Source organism: Phodopus roborovskii, unplaced genomic scaffold (genome assembly GCF_943737965.1).
Source record: "Phodopus roborovskii unplaced genomic scaffold, PHOROB, whole genome shotgun sequence".
NCBI lineage: Eukaryota > Metazoa > Chordata > Mammalia > Rodentia > Cricetidae > Phodopus > Phodopus roborovskii.
The window spans coordinates 17,857,895-17,877,227 of NW_026125397.1; the positions used below are offsets into that span (position 1 = coordinate 17,857,895).

At 39.5% G+C, this 19,333-nt stretch overlaps 1 protein-coding gene across 1 annotated transcript in view; it reads right to left on the reverse strand.

Annotated features, from left to right (window-relative positions):
* The window catches only part of Slc35f1 (solute carrier family 35 member F1), a 355,956-nt gene that overhangs the window by 70,491 nt on the left and 266,132 nt on the right, over positions 1-19,333 (reverse strand). Inside the window, exon 3 of the mRNA XM_051175520.1 lies at positions 3,522-3,649. Coding sequence (XP_051031477.1) covers positions 3,522-3,649 — 128 coding nt within the window. The remainder of the gene's footprint in view (positions 1-3,521; positions 3,650-19,333) is intronic.

A 19,333-nucleotide genomic window follows, 5' to 3' on the forward strand; every position in this document is an offset into this window, starting at 1 on the left:
CTCAGTCCTCCCCACAGTTCACTTCTCTCGGTCCTCCCCACAGTTCACTTCTTGCTCCAGTCTGTGTCTTCATTGGAATTCAGCTTCCAATGCTCTCAGAATACCATCTCTGTGTGGAAACCAGCTGGGGGTGGGTGCCGCAGACATTTCAGTCAGTGAAATGCTTGCTGTGCAACCATGAGAATCTGGGCTTGATCCCCAGAGTCCCTTTGAAAATCAATCTTGAGGAGGGTGGCATGAGTTTGCAATCTCAGTGGGGAGAAAGGCAGAGTTGGATAGAGCCCTTGAGCTTGCTCTTCAGTCAGCATAGACTGCCAGATAAGTTCAGGTCAATGAGAGACCTTGTCTCAAAATAAAGGTAGGTGGTACCCGAGGAATGACACCCAAAGTTGTCATCAAACATCTACAATACATGTGTGTACCCTGCATGTGTTCACACACATGTACAAAGAAAACAAGCTACATGTAGAAATAGAAAATACTGGCTACTTTTATTTTAAGGTATCTACCATTGCTTGCACATTTGTATCTTCCAAAACTCATGGAAATGTTAAGTTGCTGTAGCAAGACTACACAAAGGCCAAGAGTCATTAAGAGATCATTAGACCACTGATGCTCACAGTCCCTGGTGAGATGAGGGACATTACCCAGTAGGCTTTGATCCACCTTACTTGTCCTTGTTCTCACTCTTTGATACTAAATTCCCTGGCCTCTAGTACAGTGATCCAATAATTCTATATTTATTATAAGTTGTCCACTCTCCAGCATTCTATCATAACCACAAACGACTAAGAAATCATCTTTGAAATTCATATGGATATTAGGAATGTGACTAAATAACAAAATGAAACAAGATTTAAGTCACTTCTCACCCAGCCTGAGCTGTACATATTTACTTAGCTACTTTGTGTATTTGTTTATTCACTTATGTCATTGTAGCTCCAACACAAATTAAAAGGATGACTGGTATCAAATCTCAGCTCATGCTCATTGATGAATAATTTACTTATTTTTTCTTGAAATTTCAGGATAGCTGTGAAACCAATAATATTTCTGCATAAAGAAAAATGAAGGTGAAACAAATACAATCAAACTACTTTGACAAGTAAGGAAAATGAGTATCCAATAATTATAAAAATAGATTAAACTGATACTTGTGTTTGTGTACATCTGTGTGAGAGGATGGAGAGAGAAACAGATAGACAGACAGACAAACATAAACACAGTAGCTATCTTCCTACATAACACATTCTAAGAATTTTATTTTTATTTCTTCTGGGAAAAATATATCTGTTCAGATTTCATATTGAGTGCATTTTTAAAAAAATAATAGAAAAAATTATTAAGCAGCTTGCTTGTTTAATCAAAGTCTATTAACATTCTAAAAAGTTAAATGTGATGAAATCAGATTTATTTTTATACCTATTAATAATTCTCCTGCTGACACAAGATTAGTTGGCAGCATTCAAATCCATGAATTACTTTTTGCATTGTAAATGATTATTTTGGTATATTTAGAACAAAGAGGAAAAGCTGTCCAATGGTACCTCATTTAGGAAAAATTAATGACATACAAATGAATTTTAGTTTTTAAATGATCTACCTCAAGACCCAGCTATACCAACCTTGGGCATGTACCCAAAAGATGCTTCATTCTACCACAAGGACACTTGCTCAATCATGTTCATTTCAGTTATAGTCATAATAGCCAAGAAGTGAAAACAACGTAGATTCTGTCTCTCAACTGAAGAGCGAACAAAGCAAACGTGGTACATTTACACAATAGAGTGCTACTCAGCTCTTTAAAAAAAGAAAAGAAAACAAAACAAACAAACAAACAAACAAAAAAAAACGACATCATGAAATCTGCAGGCAAATGGATGGCACTAGAATAAAAATCATTCCGAGTCCAATAACCCATACCCAGAAAGATAAACATGGTAGGTATTCACACATAAATGTATATTAGCTACATTCACCCACCCAGAAAGTCTCAGTAAAGAGGAGGGCTCTCGTGGGGAAACATAGGTCTACCTGGAAAGGGGCAATTGAGTAGATTTGCAGGTGGACTGGGGACAGATAGGGATGGGCGTGGGGGTATGAGGAGTGGGGGGAGGTGGAGGGATATTGGGCAGGGAGAGACAGCTGGAACTAGGGGCACATAAGGGGTGGTGAGGAAACTTAGTACAGTGAAAACTTCCTGGGTTCTATACGGGCGATCCGAGTGATGACTTCAAGTAACGGAGAATGCGGTCTAAACTGGCCATTTATAGCCAGGCAAGGCTTCCAAACTCCACTGGGATTTTTGATTGAAATTTTAGAAGTCCTCTGGAGATCCTTAAACAGCCCAAGCTGATGCTAGGACAGAAGGTTGCTTTCTGATATTTCACAGTGGGTCCATTGCCAAAGACAACGTCCACACAGCTCACTGAATGTAAAGGGGTTGAGCTGGTGCCTGCTCGGAGCCTTCACACCTATGTCTAGTCTCTTGGGCAGGAGAAGGTACTCTGCAGACAATGGAAATTAAAACCTGGACACCAATTCAAGCACAAACCCCTCCACCTACAATTTGTCCTGCCTATAAGATGAGCTGGGGCGATAATGGCATAGAACTTCAGGAGTGGCCAACCACAAGAGAGAGAACCCGTGGCCCTGGATGGCCAGAAATAGGAGACTGGACAACCTAGAAACCTAGGGTAGAACCAAACAAGACAGGCAAAATAAATCCGATTACTCTCCTTGGAAATCAGGGAACCCTCAGAAAAGGGGAGCAAAGACTGTAGGAGTCAGAGAGGACAAGAACACCACGGGGACATGGCCCACTGAAACAATGAGTCTGGGCTCCCATGGGCTTAAAGAGACCGACAGGGCAGGCACAGGGCCTGCACGGGTCTGAAAGAAGTCCTCTGCAAGAGCACTTACGGCTGTTAGCTTGGTGCTTGTATGGAAGTGCCAATGGGAGCAGGTGTGTCTCTAACTCTTTTGCCTGTTCGTGAGACTCTTTCCCTCCTATTCGGTTGCCTTGTCTAGCTTTGATATGAGGACTTGCACCTTGTCTTATTGTATCTTGTTTTGTCTTTTTTTCTGTAGTCTCTTGGTGGGGGGGGGGCTGCTCTTTTTTGAAAGAGAAATAGGAGGGGGAGTTGATCTAGAAGAAAGAGGAGGGAGTTATGAGGAGTGGAGGGAGTGGGAACTGTGAGATGTATTGAATGACAGAAGAATCTATTTTCAACTAATTTTTGTTTGTTTGTTTGTTTAGAGACAGGGTTTCTCTGTGTAGCTTTGGAACCTGTCCTGGAACTAGCTCTGTAGACCAGGCTGGCCTCGAACTCACAGAGATCTGCCTGCCTCTGCCTCCAGAGTGCTGGGTTAAAGGTGTGTGCCACCAATGCCCGGCTCAACTAAAAAAAAAAAATTTAAATTAAATTGAATTTAAAAAGAAAAGAAAAAGCATACAGATTGTAAATGAATTCAACTCAAAGTGGGCTGTATCTGGAAAGTTGAAAGAAGAGGATTATTACCTGGACACTGGTCAGAGTTGTATACTGGTAAGCCTTGACCACCAGGTAATTAGCTTCCAAGTCTACAAGTCCCAGGATCATGTACTTCCACCATCTTCGTCGTAAAATTGCCAAGAGGTTTTCTTCTCCTGTGTTACAAAGTTAAGAAAAAACGGAGTAAGTGCTTGACATATAACACATTACATATTTAGAATTATAAGATATTGTTACACTATGTACCTACATATGCGTTTTTTTTTTTTTTTTTTTAAACCAGAAACTTACCCAATATTTAGTGTCTTAATCTATCAAAGACGCACATGCTTTACTTAGGAAATTGTCTTCATGCTCACTTTCGGGTCTCCAAATTAGTTTCTACACCAGGTTGAGACTGAACAAGTTATTGCTTACCATGGACTATACATTACACACATATATACATATTACATCACACACACAAACACACACACACACACACACACACACACACACACACACACACCAAAAATAAAAACATAAAAAATGCTCAGGCCATCCTAAATTACAGTTCTGCTAAAAGAAAAGTAGCCCGTTAGAAGCAGTTTTGTGTGGCAATAGATCTATAGTAAGACTCCAAGATGGCATCCAGAAGATTCTTTTGCTTTGTTTAATCTAGGGATGTGTGAGTGGTGTGTGGTGAGAAAGCTTTGGGATGGAAAAAGCCCACCACCCGACCCTTGTCCCGGTCTTGCAGTCATAGCACCTGAACAGACTTTAGATTTTTTATATATATATATTTATGATTCTTATTTTTATATGTATTCCAAGCTGAAATAAATCTTATCTCTAAAAGTGGCCCAATGATAATTACATACAGCTGTGGACGGCTTGTGACGTCTCCACAGGCGATGTTAAATATATGGACACTGAATGACTAGCGATGGTGCACATGAATTATTGCTGCCTAACAAATTATTCCAATACGTAGATATTTAAAACAAGCAGTGTTTATTGTGTTCTGGTTTCAAAAGGGACAAAAATCTGCGTGCAGCTTAATTGAATGCTTACGATTCAAGACTTCAGGCAAAATGCCAGCTAGGGCTTCGGTCTCATCTGAAGGGTTGATGAGGAGGGGTCTTTTGGCTGTTGGAAGCCCATAGCACTCCACCTCAGGGGACTGGATGTGGAATCAGCTAACGAGAGAAAAGTGTGCCACAGTCAACAAAGCTGAAAGGGGGTGCAGATCTGAAAAGCACACTGATGTGGGACATGGAATGCAGGTAGAAGTTTGCCCTACTGATTTGCAGTCCTGCTTTCATTCAGTATTTCTTAACTATGCTCCCTTTCCGCCATTTTGGAATGACAATGTATATCCTGTGCCATTGTACATTGGAAGTATGTAATTTGATTTTTATTTTATGGGGGCTAGAATTAAGAAATTGCTGCCGAGCAGTGGTGGTGCTCGACCTTAACCCCAGTGCATGGGAGGCAGAGGCAGGAGGATCTCTGTGAGTTCAAGGGCAGCCTGGTCTACAGACCCAGTTCCAGGACAGGCTTAAAAGCCACACAGAGAAACCCTGACTTGAAAAACAAAAACCCCAAAAACCAAAACCAAAACAACAACAAAAAGAAATTGCCTTGAGTCTCAGAAGAGGCTTTGTACTTTGAAACAGTCTTAAGACTGCAAGACTTTTGAAGCTGAACTAAATACAGTTTGCATTATAACTATAAACCTATATGTAGTGAGATATTCACTTTGTCCGCGCTTGTGGCATAGGCCACGCCCATTGGGGGGTGGGGACAGGGGCAGATGTTGCCTGGGGGAACTAAGTCTGAGGAGGGCCCGCCCCCGGCAGCTTTCTTGCTTGCAGCATGGAATACATCCCGAGGCATCCTTGGGACCAGGAACCTGCTGGTGTTCATCTGTCTACGTTGTAAGTTATTTCTCCCTATTTGTCTCTCCTGATCCTTATTAAACATCAATATCTCTAGGAAGCCAGAGGTGGGTTGCGGTGGTTTTAATGAGAGGGCCCCATAGGCTCATTTGCTGGCAGCTATGAGGGAAGGGTTAGGAGGTGTGACTTTGCTGGAGGAGATGTATCATAGGGATGGACTTTGAGGTTTCCGAAGTCCACACCAGGCCTGTGTCTCTTTCTCTGTGTCTATTGCCAGTGGATTAGGATGCTCCAGCACCACACTGCCTGCCTGCTGCCACAGTCCTTGTCATGATGATATGGACTAAATCTCTGTTATAGTTATTCTTGGCTGTCAACTTGATTGTGTTTGGCATTAACTAAAACCCAAATGGCTGGGCACAGGTACACTTGTGAGGGATCCCCCCCCCCAATTACATCATTTGAAATGGAAAGACCTACTTCTAATCTAGACCTCTGAAGTGAAAAGGTAAACGTTTAATGTGATTGTCACTGGCATTACAGCCTACTTCTTCTGGATTGGATTCCAGCATATACTGAAGACCCACTAAGACATCCAGTAGACCTTCCCTTCAAAGTCAGCCAGGGTTAGATTAGCTAGATCGCAGACTATAGACCACACTAACAAATCCAATTTCTACATATTTACAAATTTGTTATATAATTTTGTTAATCTAGAGAATCCTGTTTATAATATCCTCTGAAACTATAAGCAAGTCCCCAACCAATACTTTGTTTTGTAAGAATTGCCTTGGTCATGGACTCTCTTCAGAGCAACAGAAACCCGAAATAAGTACTGTTCCAACAAGTACATTGGACGCTCCAGTGTCCAAAAATAGCACCAGCATATACTTCTAACAGGGATGCTGGAACTCTTCTGCTCATTGGGTTAGAACTCTCTGTGAGAGGCCCTGTTAGTAACTGTGTCCAGCCACATACAGAACTTATCTTTTCTTACCTCTATTACACATTAGATTATTCACAATGTGAACAAATTGGCATTATCTTGTTTTTTATTTCCAGGATCCAAAAGTCCATGATAAAATCAATAAATTATATATGAATAAATTTCACAACTAGTCATTTAAGGAAGTTTAACACGAATTGAGATAGTTAAAATACATCTACTACAAACATTCTTGCTTCTTCCACTGAAATAGTCTTCCAGTTAAAACTATGACATTGACAAAACTAATACACTGGATAGAAGCCATAATATTGTTGATGGTGTATTTAACCTCAAAGCAGCAATTCTAAAGTCACAGGTCATTGTCCCTGCTATTTTACATGATGAACAATTGCCGAATTCAGAGCCTACAAGCCACATCTCAACATATATTACAGGAAAACTAGGTTATAGAGATGTTACTTGTTCCACTAACTAAGAATATACCCAAAGTCATTTATTATATGGACTCAGAAGAAGGATGAGTTGCCTTACTGGTCTGCAGATAACAACTTTGAGGAAATACTATGTAAATGCTTCCATGGAGTTTCATTTATGATTCTGAAAACACTCAACAGACTTGATTAGTAGAATCATCCAGGATGGAGGGAGACTGCTTTATTTTAAAGGACTCACCTTATTTTAAAAAGCACTCAGTTTATTTTAAAATCTGACTCACTGCTGTACAATTGATGATTATTAAAACTTTAAAATAATGGCAATATATTCTTGGAATTCATGTGCTGAAGGCAAGGCTCCTCTGAATCTCATGAATTAGATTCAGAATCCATGGAAATAGAATACCCTTATAACTAGTGAATATGAATGCTTTGAAATCACCTCAGATTTTATTGTTATTAATGTAAAGGGTAATAAAACCTATGAGCAATGAACAGAATCTTTAGAATTGCAGTTTGCTATTTAAATATATTCTATTTGTTAAAGTTTTTCTGTCTGTGTGACTAAACACAAATAAAAATATTGGATACAAAAGTATTAATGTACTCTCCATCTTGAGTTAACAAATGCTAATGTTTGGGGATATTTGTTTCAGATCTTTTTTGAGGACATATTATAGATGAAATTGAAGTCTATCCTCTGCTCCTGGAAGATTCTGTTTCAGAGCAGTGATTGTATAAGACTTTCTTGAAAATTGCTGAGATTAGGGATATTTTAAGAAGGTTCCCATACCAAACTTTAAAGCTAGTGTCAGATGAGAGGATAGTCTGTTTTCCTATTGTTTGATTAGGTTAAATTTAGGAAGTTAGCATAAAAGGAGATAGTGTTGGGACTGAGTTTCTAAGCCTTTTCAGTAGGTTGTATTTCAACACAATGAAATATTATACACTCTTATGCAAAATCTTGAATGCATATGGGATGCATTCCAATATATCAAGGCCCTAGAAGCCTAAGACTTGGATTAAAAGTAGTCACACACATACACAAGCAGGCACGCATGCACGCACGCACTCACACAGGCATGCACACCTTGAAAATGTTTTTTTTTTTTTTCCTCTTCAGAAAAAGTGTCAGATTCTGTGGTTTATCCCTCAAGCTGCTATCATAATGAAGATACCACTTCTAATCCAAAATAGTGTTCACTAGCTAACATCTGTAATGGTAGGTTTGCTGGGGACAAGTGGGTGGTAGATGCTTTGATTTGAAATTATCAAAAGCAATCATAATGAAGCTTTGTATTAATATAAATCTCTCAATTTTCCTGGTGTGAGCCTGCTGAGAGGAAAATGTATTTGTCCTATTTAATGGCAAGACTATTTCCCTTTTCTTCATCCCATTTTGTGAAAAGTGGCTCCATTTGCCTTCTGGAACTATCCTGTAATTGACTCTGATGCCTCATGACATTAGGCAGATGAATCTGTCAGTTTTGTGAATTTTGTTTCGAACAAAGAGCTATGTCTCAGCTAACGACACACGGTGTAACGGGAAGAGGCCAAAGCAGGCTTGCCTCTGGATGTCTGCCACTCACTGAGCATATTCAAAAGACAACAGACAGAAGGTGCCAGCCTGAACTCTTGAGGGCTGACCTTGAGCTTTGACATGAGAGCAGCTGTCATGGTGGACACAGAGGTTAGCCCCAACATGGGAAATTAACAGGACGCGGTGTCAGTGGGCCAGATGCCTGGTAAAGCAGGAAGCTGGCTGGCAAGGTTTCACTACCCAGTCTCCTATCTCCACTATCAGAGACCGAGCAGATACCCACCAAGGTTACTTCTGTTAACTGTCCTATGTTTTCCACTGAATGCAACTGTCATGCACCCTGCCAGCAGCACCAGGCATCCGTTCTGTTATTTGCCAGACACTTTAAAGTCTAGGCTAAAAGCATGGAGTCAGAGACCTCTGTGAAAACACTAGCTGCCTCTTACCAGGCAGTGTCACCTTGAAAAATGGTGCTCATTTATAAAATGAAGCAAATACCACTTACTTGAAAATGTTTTCATAAGGATTAAGAGGGGAAATGCATATAAAGTATCTAACTTCCATACATACTGGGTAGGTGATGGCTTTGTTATTAGCAGCGCTGTGAGGGAGATATTTTCAGATCAGAAAACTGAATTAAAAAAAAAAAGTTAGGTTGTTTTCCAAGGTCTGTCTGTTCTGATTTTTTTTTTTAATTATGAAGTATTTACTACTCTAAGAATGGTATTTTTTGTCTACATGGATTATTTAATGGAACAAGTCAGAAATGCTTCATATTATGTTTTCCTGAAATTAAGCTTAAAAAAAGAAAAACCACCTTTTGAGTAATGTGATAATAGAGTATACTACTCTCCTCCCCTCGTGTGTGTGTGTGCTGTGTATTTCCAACTGAAAATATTAAAGAATGTATTTATCATCTTAAAATACAATTTTCACTAAAAGAAACAATGGGTGAGGAAATGTAATTCACAAGCTGAGCCTAGAATATTTTGTCACACAGAGGAGCAAAGGGGCATTCCAAGACTACAGAGTGTTATTGAAATAATTCAGTGGCCAACTTGAAGAAGGTTTTAGGTGGAAATAACCAGGTTGGCAAAAAAAAAAAAAATGCATGAAATTTTATAAACGTGTGAGTTTTTGAAGAATTAAAAAACTACCAGGAACCTCTACCTGAGAGACAGAGAAACCATCAACAAAAAGAAGACCTGCTTGCTATTGGAAGATGCTGGTTAAAACAAGTCAGGGTTCTGAAAATTAGGAGACAAAGAGAATCAAGTCCTTTCCCTTCCTTCCCATGATTCTGTGTGAGCCTCACCACCAAGCAACTAAACAGCAGATGAGAGACTATCTTAATGATAACACTCTACCTTACAAATACACAGTAGGATGCGTAGAATGTCACGGTTGGTACCTCTTTTATGAACAAGTGGAGATAAGCCTTGACACTAGTAGTCTAGACAAAGAAACAACCAGGCATCGTGTCTCTTGTTTCTTGACAAGAACAACACACTGCCTAGAACCTGCTATATACATCTTTAAGTCTTAACAAGTCTATGTACTCAGGTACCACTTCAGAAGACAGGGGTTAGAGGAACACATTGAAGCACATTCAATCAGCAAAATCCAGATTGTAAGATATATCATAACCTTTCTACTTGAACTTTACACTTTCAATGACAGTAATTGAAAGCTTGTTAGACATGCAGAATCCCATCCCCACCCAACCGATTGATTGAAATGTGTATTGTTGCTCAAACCACCAAGGGGGTCTGCATGTATTACTGTTTGAAAGGAATTAATTGGTCATATCAGGCAAAAGTTTTTCATTGCATTAAAATAAAAGAGAAATATATAGGTTGGAAGAAAGAGCATAAGCAAAATATCAACCACCTGAAATACATGGTAATTGTTTACATCATAACTCAAATAAACGTGTGTGTGTGTGTGTGTGTGTGTGTGTGTGTGTGAGAGAGAGAGAGAGAGAGAGAGAGAGACAACAGAAACTTTGAACATTCATAGGCTATTTGGAAACTTGATTTTTTTCAGGGTAATCATGACATTATTGTACTGTTGTTCTTATGTTATTATCTTTTAGAAATACACACTGAAATAATTATAGAGGAGAGTAAGGATAAGATTAGCTTGCCCATCAGCTGAACTTGCTGCAGTTGAAATATTGCTGATGGTGTTCTAAATAATTCTGTCTCCTTTTATGCTATTGTAAATTTTCGTGGTAAAAAAGTTACAGAATTAAAGAGAGAGAGAGAGAAGTTTTTGCCAACATGAATATCAACAGTGGCTTTGTGTTTGTTTTTGTAGACTTCACTCATCCTTATTGTGGCCTTGAATTATGAGAGGTATTACACATTTTTCACAGCTAGAAAATACAGGGCTTTATTGATGTTTAATAAGGATCAGGAGAAACAAATAGGCCGAATAGATGTTTATTCAGGGAGAAATAACTTACAACATAGACAGATGAACACCAGCAGGTTCCTGGTCCCAAGGATGCCTCTGGATGCTCTCCTGTCCCCGAGCTGCCAGCAAGAGAGCTCTCAGAGCCCCCTCCTCAGACTTAGTTCCCCCAGGTCACGTCTGGCACTGTCTCCACCCCCCAATGGGCGTGGTCTATGCCACAGGCAGACAAGGTGACTATCTCACTACAGGGCTTTGAATTTCATTCTGTTCATGCCCTTGTTTTAATCTTGGAGGTCAGGAGGGGTATTTGACAACTTCTCTGGCACAGGCCTTGATAAGCTCTTAATAGCTAAGAACCTATTGTTCATTTTTCCCCGCCTCCTGGATTTTTGTTGGTTGGTTGGTTGGTTTTTGTGGCGATACCCTGCCCTTGTGCTGATGGGAAGTGGTGTCTTGTCCTTCCTGCATGTTTTACATCAAGTTTCTCTCTGTGTATGGACCACAAAAGTCCTTGTAGGGAATCTCTGTGCAGTACAGTTTCTAGAATAGCTACCGGAGATTCACCAAACTGCTGGAGTATTGCCCTGTCAGCGGCTGGCTCTGCTCTCTTGAGGCAGGATGCTAGAAAGATAGAAACATCCCGACAAGGTGGTACCCAGCTTGGTGATAAGAGATTCACGGTTCAAAATGTGAATGTCATTAATGGAAGAGGGAAGGCTATCAAAAAAGAAGTTAGTATCCCAAGAAAAGTCTTCCGCAGCAAATACACTGGAGACGTAAACATCACAAGAAGAGTGTGATGATGTTACGAGCCTTAATCACACGCACAGGCATTTGATAATAGTGAAATACTTTGGAAGTGAGAACAACAACAACAAATGGCAATTTACACTTCTCTATAATATTAGGGACCTCACCGTCTATAAAATTACATAAATATTTGTATATTTTGTGATTATGTCATATTTTTGTCATTTTTCTCCCCAGCTTTCTACAGTCTGTCCCTTAAATTCGAGTGCTTTTAAAAGTGCCAATTTCAGGGCCGGGTGCTGGCACACACCTTTAATTTCAGCACTTGGGAGGCAGGGGCAGGAGGATCTCTGTGAGGTCAACGTCAGCCTGGTCTACAGAGTAAGTTCCAGAACAGGCTCCAAAGCAACACAGAGAAACACCACCACCACCCCCAGCAAAAAAAAAAAAAAAAAAAAAAAAAAAAGTGCCAATTTCTGGGCTCCATTGCAGATAGGTCTGGGCTGAGACTCAAGAATCTGTAGTATTTTTGAAAGCTTCTTAGGGATTCTGATGCTACTTGTATTTGATTACATTTTGGCAGTCTGATTTTTAACTAATAAAATATCTGGACATGTTTCTCTCCCAGATATTTTCCCTGGAATTTGCTAATTGTTGGCTGGTAATTCAAAGCTACCAACAAGGTAACTTTTGGTATAGGGATTTGCTTAGTGCTAGGTTCCTCTCTAACCCATAATGGCCCACTCTACCGGGCTAGGTTTCTCTCTAACCCATAATGGCCCACTCTACCGGGCTAGGTTTCTCTCTAACCCATAATGGCCCACTCTACCGGGCTAGGTTTCTCTCTAACCCATAATGGCCCCCTCTACCGGGTACTCTTCCCTTGCTCTCCCTCTCTGTGCTCCCTCTCTGCTCCCATCTGGACCACAAGGGATTTTTAATTCTAAAATAAAACATAACAAATAAAATCACCTGCGATCCATTCTAATTGTCAGTCTTGAAAACATAAGGTTCTTCCTCAGATATGTATCTGTTGATAATATAGAAATCTCTAGAAATTGAAAGCTAAGTCTTTCTGGAGGTTAATTGTTCTTCATAGTAGATGGAAGCTTCTGTTCTGCCTCGTCCCCCAGATAAGCACACAGAGGCTTTTATTAATTATAAACTATTTGGCCTATAGCTCAGATTCTTCATTGGCTAGCTCTCTTTTAATTATTAACCAATTTATACTAATCTGTGTATTCCCACATAGTCTTGGCTTACCAGGGATGCCCTAGCTTCTTGCTTTCTCTGCGGCTACATGGCATCTCCCTTGTAACTCACACTCTGTGTTCCTCTTCCCAGAATCCTCCTGGTCTGGTAGCCCTGTCTATACTTCTTGCTTGGCTACATCCTGCCTGTCCATTGGCTGGATCATCTTTATTCACCAACCAATAAGAGAAACATATATTTACAGCATACAGAAGGACATTCCCCCCTAACCTCATACTGTTTGTAAATTAACAATACCCAAAGGCTGTTAACAACCCACCGCTACAGTTCCTAGACTCAGGCTTAATATGAACATCCCGTGGTATGAGATGAACTTTTGGGAACCAAAACAGACTTAAATGTGTCCTCAGTTGTCACTGGCTATTCAGCAGCTTTTAGAATAATCTTACACTGGTCCACGTATTTCTTTGGACATAGAAAAAGATTGGGAGCGTATATGTGAGTGACAGAAAAGCCTGTAGATTCCCAGTTAGTAGTCAAGACTTAAGGAAAGGGAGACTCACAGGCTAAAAATTGGGATTCTTAATATACGCAAGTCAGAGACAGTTCACATTATTTTCCACAGTACTTTTACTACTTTTTTGTGGTCTCTTCATTTCTTATATCTTGGGTATAATTCAAAGACCCATCTTGAAGTATATATTCATACACCCACATTTACCAAATTTGGGCTATTTTCGTTCTGACTTCAATAAAAAGAGTAGTGTTTTGTTGTTGGTGGTGGTCTTTGTTTTTCTTGTTGTTTTGTTTTGTAAAGAGTATGGCTAGAAACAGGGAGGGTGCTGGAAGGTTGTAGGTATTCATCTAGCTGAGAAATGACACCTAGCTGTGATGCTGCTAACTCCTTATTAACGAACTTGACCTGGATAGATTTAGAAGCATCATGACAGTCAGAGGGCTTCATCCCACTGGTCTGGCGCACCACTCTTGCAAACATATTTGATGGTTCCTTCATTCTTCTTTTTTATTTTCTGCAGGGAAATGGTGACTTATCCATGGTCTGGTATAACTGGGTCTACATCCCCCCAAAGTACCTTCTACTTCCGAATGAAGATTGGGCCATCTGTCCAGTCTGTGACTTTGCCATCTGTGCCATACCATCTGCCCTTGAATCTCTAACTTAAGCAGAGAAAAATTAGACTTCCCTTTTGATGTATCCGTGATGCCTCAAGTAGGTGGCTGGCAGTGGCAAGTAAACTGATAGATAAATAATATATCAAGAAAGTTAGGTTTCCAACAGAGGAAATTGCTAAACTGACCCTGCAGCATTCCATTAGAGTTTAAATTAAGGCTTGTGAGTATGTCACTGCTGTATTTTTAAACCTGATGTCAGAGCAGATAGAAATACAAGGGCACAGTGTCAGCAAGGAGAGATTCAAAGCTTGAGTGTAGATGAGGCAATGGTATTTTTCAAGATTATTGTTTTCTCCATAATAAAATATCCATAGCGTAAAAGTTATCATTTGTGCATTACATGTACACTTCACTGACATTAGGTACATTGGCATTATTGCTCAACCATCACCACAATTGAGTTCCAGAACTTCTCACCATTTTATTCTAAAACTTAGCACCTAGTGAACAACAACCTACCCTACTGTCTTCAGCCACACAATATCACCAGAAGCAGACTCATTGAATCTGACTAGTCTAGGTACCTAACCCAAGTAGACGCATATATTACCTGTCCTCCTGTACCTGACTTATTTGATTTTTCATGCTTTCTGTGGTCTTTATGCTGCTCATGATGTACCAGAATTTCATGCATTTTTAAAGCTGGTATTGCAATGTATGCATGTATGTGATACAGTTTGGTCATATATTCATCCACTGGTAGACACTTGGGTGGTTTCCACCTTTGGGTATTATGAATAATGCTGCTTATTCAATTATCTGTTTGAAAGCCTATTTTCACTTCCTTAGAAGATATATGTAATTGAGGTGATAGGGAGTAGAGAAATAATATGGCCACTGAGAGTTCCTATTAGCTTTCTAGAAGCACTGAATTGTTTTCTAACACCATACTTGACATTTCACCACTGCCTATAACCTCAACTTCAGGGGACCCTGTACCTACACGGCATGTACACACACACACACACACACACACACACACACACACACACACACACACACCAAATCTCTACAAAGAACCTAAACTGAGGTAATACACTTTTATAAATAGTCATGTGAGGAACTGAGCTCATGGGAAATCTTCCCCGTTGCCTAGACTTCTCGTGGGCCTCTCATTGGCTCTCTTTCACCAGAGGCTGGAGCACTGGATAGCACATGAAAGTCTATCTGAATCACTTTGGAGTCTAACTCAAAGCCACTATATGTGAAAAAGATTAGGAGTGGGAGTAGATCTTACCCAGTCTTACATTCATCCTTTATCAGAAACCTGGAGATCTGCTATCTGGGGGATAAACTGAAGTTGTGCACTACACCTCATGTGTGAACATAAACTGCAGGAACACACCCATATGTGAGGTGAACCGTAGCACACAACTGTAAGGGTGCTGCTTTGCATTCAGACTTTTCGGAATCTTCAATTAAAATGGCAGGAATATAATTTACCTGGAATAAATATCTTCCTGACAGTTAACACATGCCATCAATTTTTTATGATGTGAGCTTTCTTATAAATAGATTATCATGGAGTCTTCTGATAACTCAGTTCAGGCATTTATTTCCTGATGAGCCTTGCTCTTTAGACTTAGATTAATTTAAAAGTTCCCTGTTAATTTTCCGCAAACACCAGCAGAAAACAAAGTGCTCATATTCCTATGGAAAAAGAACTCTGGTGTGAAATATACTGTAACATCTGCCATCACCTGTCAAATGAATTTCACTTTTAAGTGACAACAAAATTCCTTAGCTGGGTGAGTGATGGCTCACTTCCTCGCTTCACATCCAGAATATGCTGTACTCTTTGGCAAAGGAGATGAACCGCTGTCTCTGTCCATGGTAGCTGCTAAATGTATTTAGGTCTCAGCATCTGAAACCTGGAAGCCATCAGACAGAAACCAGGAAACTAGAAACATGCCTACCAGGATAAACAGACCACTCTGCACTAACAGAAGAATTAACTGTATCACACAGCAGTTTTTGCTAGCCAACAAAACCAAGATGACTCACCTTTCTTAGCAACAATGTCTCCATTTCAGTCATTTCCCCTTATGGGGGAAGCTTATTAGCAGGCTCCCTATTGTGACAGGAATTCACACTAAAGCACTCACTCCTGACTTCTACCTTCATGGCTCGCCATTGTCTTGTGCCTGTTGCCTAGCAACAAGACCATCTTATCTCTACAGGCAAATGGCTTCTCATGTATACCTTAAACCAACCACTTCTTGGTTGTCTTCTTAGTTTTGAAAACTTCCACAAATTCTTTCTCTCATGCTCACTTACATTTCTTCCCTCTTTTTAGATACAAGAAGGAAATGCATGTGCCTTTCTGACCCTTTGTGCTTTATCTGTGTACCTCGGTGCCCTGCAGTCTGTCCAAACAAAGAAACCTTCAGACAGCAGAATGTGTCCAAATGGCAAAGAGCACTGTGCTTGACAGCTCCTTCCTGGGACTGAGGGATTTATACTAGAAGGTCTGCTTTACTTGTATTAAGGATATTCATGACTGGATCAGGAGGCGGCCTGGGATTTTTTTTCACTTCTGAAATCAGGGAGAAGATTCCTAGAGAAAGGACTCAAGCCATGTACTTTTGATGAAAGATACAGAGCAATATCTGATATTTATCATGCTTTTCAAGAGATCAGAAATTGGGGAAAGGGGTAGAAGAGAGGTTGGGGGAGGAATCAGAAAGAGAGGAAGGAGGAGAGGAAACTGAGGTGACTATGTAAAAGTAATTCATTAACTAATTTTAAAAGATCAGAAATTAAAGAATGAAGCTTACTTATAAAATGGGCCAAGTATGTCTTCGAATCTCTATCCTTCAGCTCCCCTCTCTGTTTTAGTCATCCTCCACCTCCCAAGTCATCTGCCCTTTTTGTCTCTTCATAATTGCTTAGTTGTGTTGGACCTGGTTTCCTCAGAGAAGAGTCCATAAAGAGGAGAGCATTGCTAAGAGCAGTCAAAGGCCCTATGCAAAGTGAAAGAATAAACCCAGTACAGTAAGTTCTAGACTGTCCTCTGCAGGAGGGGCAGGAAAAGCTGGTCTTGCCTCCACTTTCACCTCCAGAGTTAATAAGCTGGGTCCACTGCAGATTCAAACCCCTGTTGATGTCCCAGGAGATGCAGGCACATGTAATGCATTCAAGAGTCAGCCCAGAGCCTCATTTCTTCCACAAATATCAAATAAGTTTCTATGGAAGATCAGGTCTTTCTGAAAAATCCCTTAGCAATGGTCTTGGAATTCTGCTCCTTTGATCTCAAACCCACATTATTTCCCTTCCTTCCACTGACAAACCTGACTTTTCTCTACAAAGAAAGCAGACTTTATTTTCAATTCCGTTCCTTCTTCTAAGACTGGCCTACCTCATTTCTAGTGAGAACAGAGATGTGGTCCTTCAGCATTTCAGCATTCAGAGGCAGCATTGAGCCACCTCAGTCACTTTCCATTCCTGCAGTAGCTGTCTGCAATCTTGTGCCTGTCCCCTACTATATCAGCTAATAATTGCCAGTGGCATTTGCAATGGAGATACCCCAGGTAATAATGGTGAATCTCTAGCTCATCCTAAGCAGAATTGCCCACCTCACCTCTGAGTGATTATAAAGGTACTCACGTTCAAGTTTCTATGAGTACTGAACCTACTGTTTGCCAGTAATGATATATATTAGGTGAAACATTTGCTTTGTCCTATACATTATATAATGACTGCATCAACCTCCACCAAAACAAAAGACTAATACAAGGAGATTTTTAAAAAAAAAATAGCACCATAATTTTATGTGTTCAGGAGGAGACCTACAATGAATCATTTATAAAATGACTAATCCCCTCTTAAATTGACAATTACACCCTAATTTAACCTTTTGTAAATGGTGAGTTGTTTTCTGTTATGTTTTCACATAATGAAGCCCACCTACATGTAATTTCATAGCAAGTATAATCATAAGCTTATTAATATTTCCACAATGAGAGATGCTCAAACTCACAAGTCTTTTCCCCCACTGGGAACTTCAAATTCTAAATTTACAAGCTCTTGGAGGGTAGAACCATCAGGTCATGCCACCTTTGTTCCTATGGTGGCAAATGCAGTATCAAGTACCTAATAGCGGGTGATGCATTCACTGGAGAATGAGTGGATAAATCGAGCATCTTGACAAGAACATTTGATTTTGAAAAAGTGAAAAATACAGGTATAATTGGCTGTGTCAATGCTTCCACAATGGAGAATTGGTCATTTAAGTGTTTTCCAAGTCATTTTAAAGAGAAAGGCAAAAATTTAAAACTTCCATGTCAAGTTCAAATCTTCACTTCCAGTGTTTTCTTCCACTTTCATAAGCAATGAGAAGGAATTTGTGAACTGGCTCTCAAGCTGTTTTGTCTTATAAATATTTATACATATGAGTGTGTATATGTATGCATCTTCACATATAGTGTGTTTTTGTAAGGGTTTTATGAAGTTTATTATGTTGGTACATGCTATAGATATACATCACTTTGTAATTTAAATTTTTTTTACTCATCATTGTTTTCGCGTTACCCACAATAGATGCAAATAAATTTGGCTCATTTTAAAACATATGCAACACCACCTGATACATTTTAGTTATCTATCCTTTCTATCCCCAAATTCACAGGTTATTTCAATTCTTCTATCATAAACAGTACTACAATAAATATGTCTTGTGGCGTGTATAAAACTTGCCAGTATACAAACTTATTGGCTTATGGAGTATTTGCATTTCTCATATTCCTAGCTACAACCAATAACTCCCTAAAGTGTCTGTACAATTTACAATTTACCAGCAGAAGAGAAATTCCCTTCTCTCCATTTTTGCAAACACAACTAAACACATTATGTAGAAGGCAGTCTACTATCCATTTTGTTTGATGACTAAGTCAATCAATTCCAACAATCCTTAAATAAACACTAACACAGTGCTAATAATTAGAATACACAGTCACTGTTGATTCTGGTTCATTGCTATTAATATTGGAGTGGATTCTAATTAAGAGCTATAGAAAAGACTTAAAGAGTTGAGAAGTGATAACTTCAACAAAGCAGGAATGGATTGTTATGCATTGCTAAGTTTAAAACAGTGGCCAGACACATCCCAACTTGTTTTATCTTGTTCTAGCAGGTTTATAATAAGTGTGATAGAACATTCTGCCTTTATGCCATCTTTTTCAATATTTTTGGTTTTAACTTTTTATTTTTAGCTATGTATTGCTTTATAATAAGAATGGTGTTCAAATATTTGGAGGCTTCCCAAAATTAATTGGTATGTATAACTCTGAAAAAATTAGATATACTGTTGTCCTAAATGATTTAGAACCAAGAGAATGTGCTAATTCATGATTTCAACAATTAATATCTACATCGGTGGTTGTAATTTTGGAAGAAAACTTCTAGAGGGTGAGAAATTGGAATTAAATGAATTCAAAAGTGACAAAAAACAGGTCATTATTAGC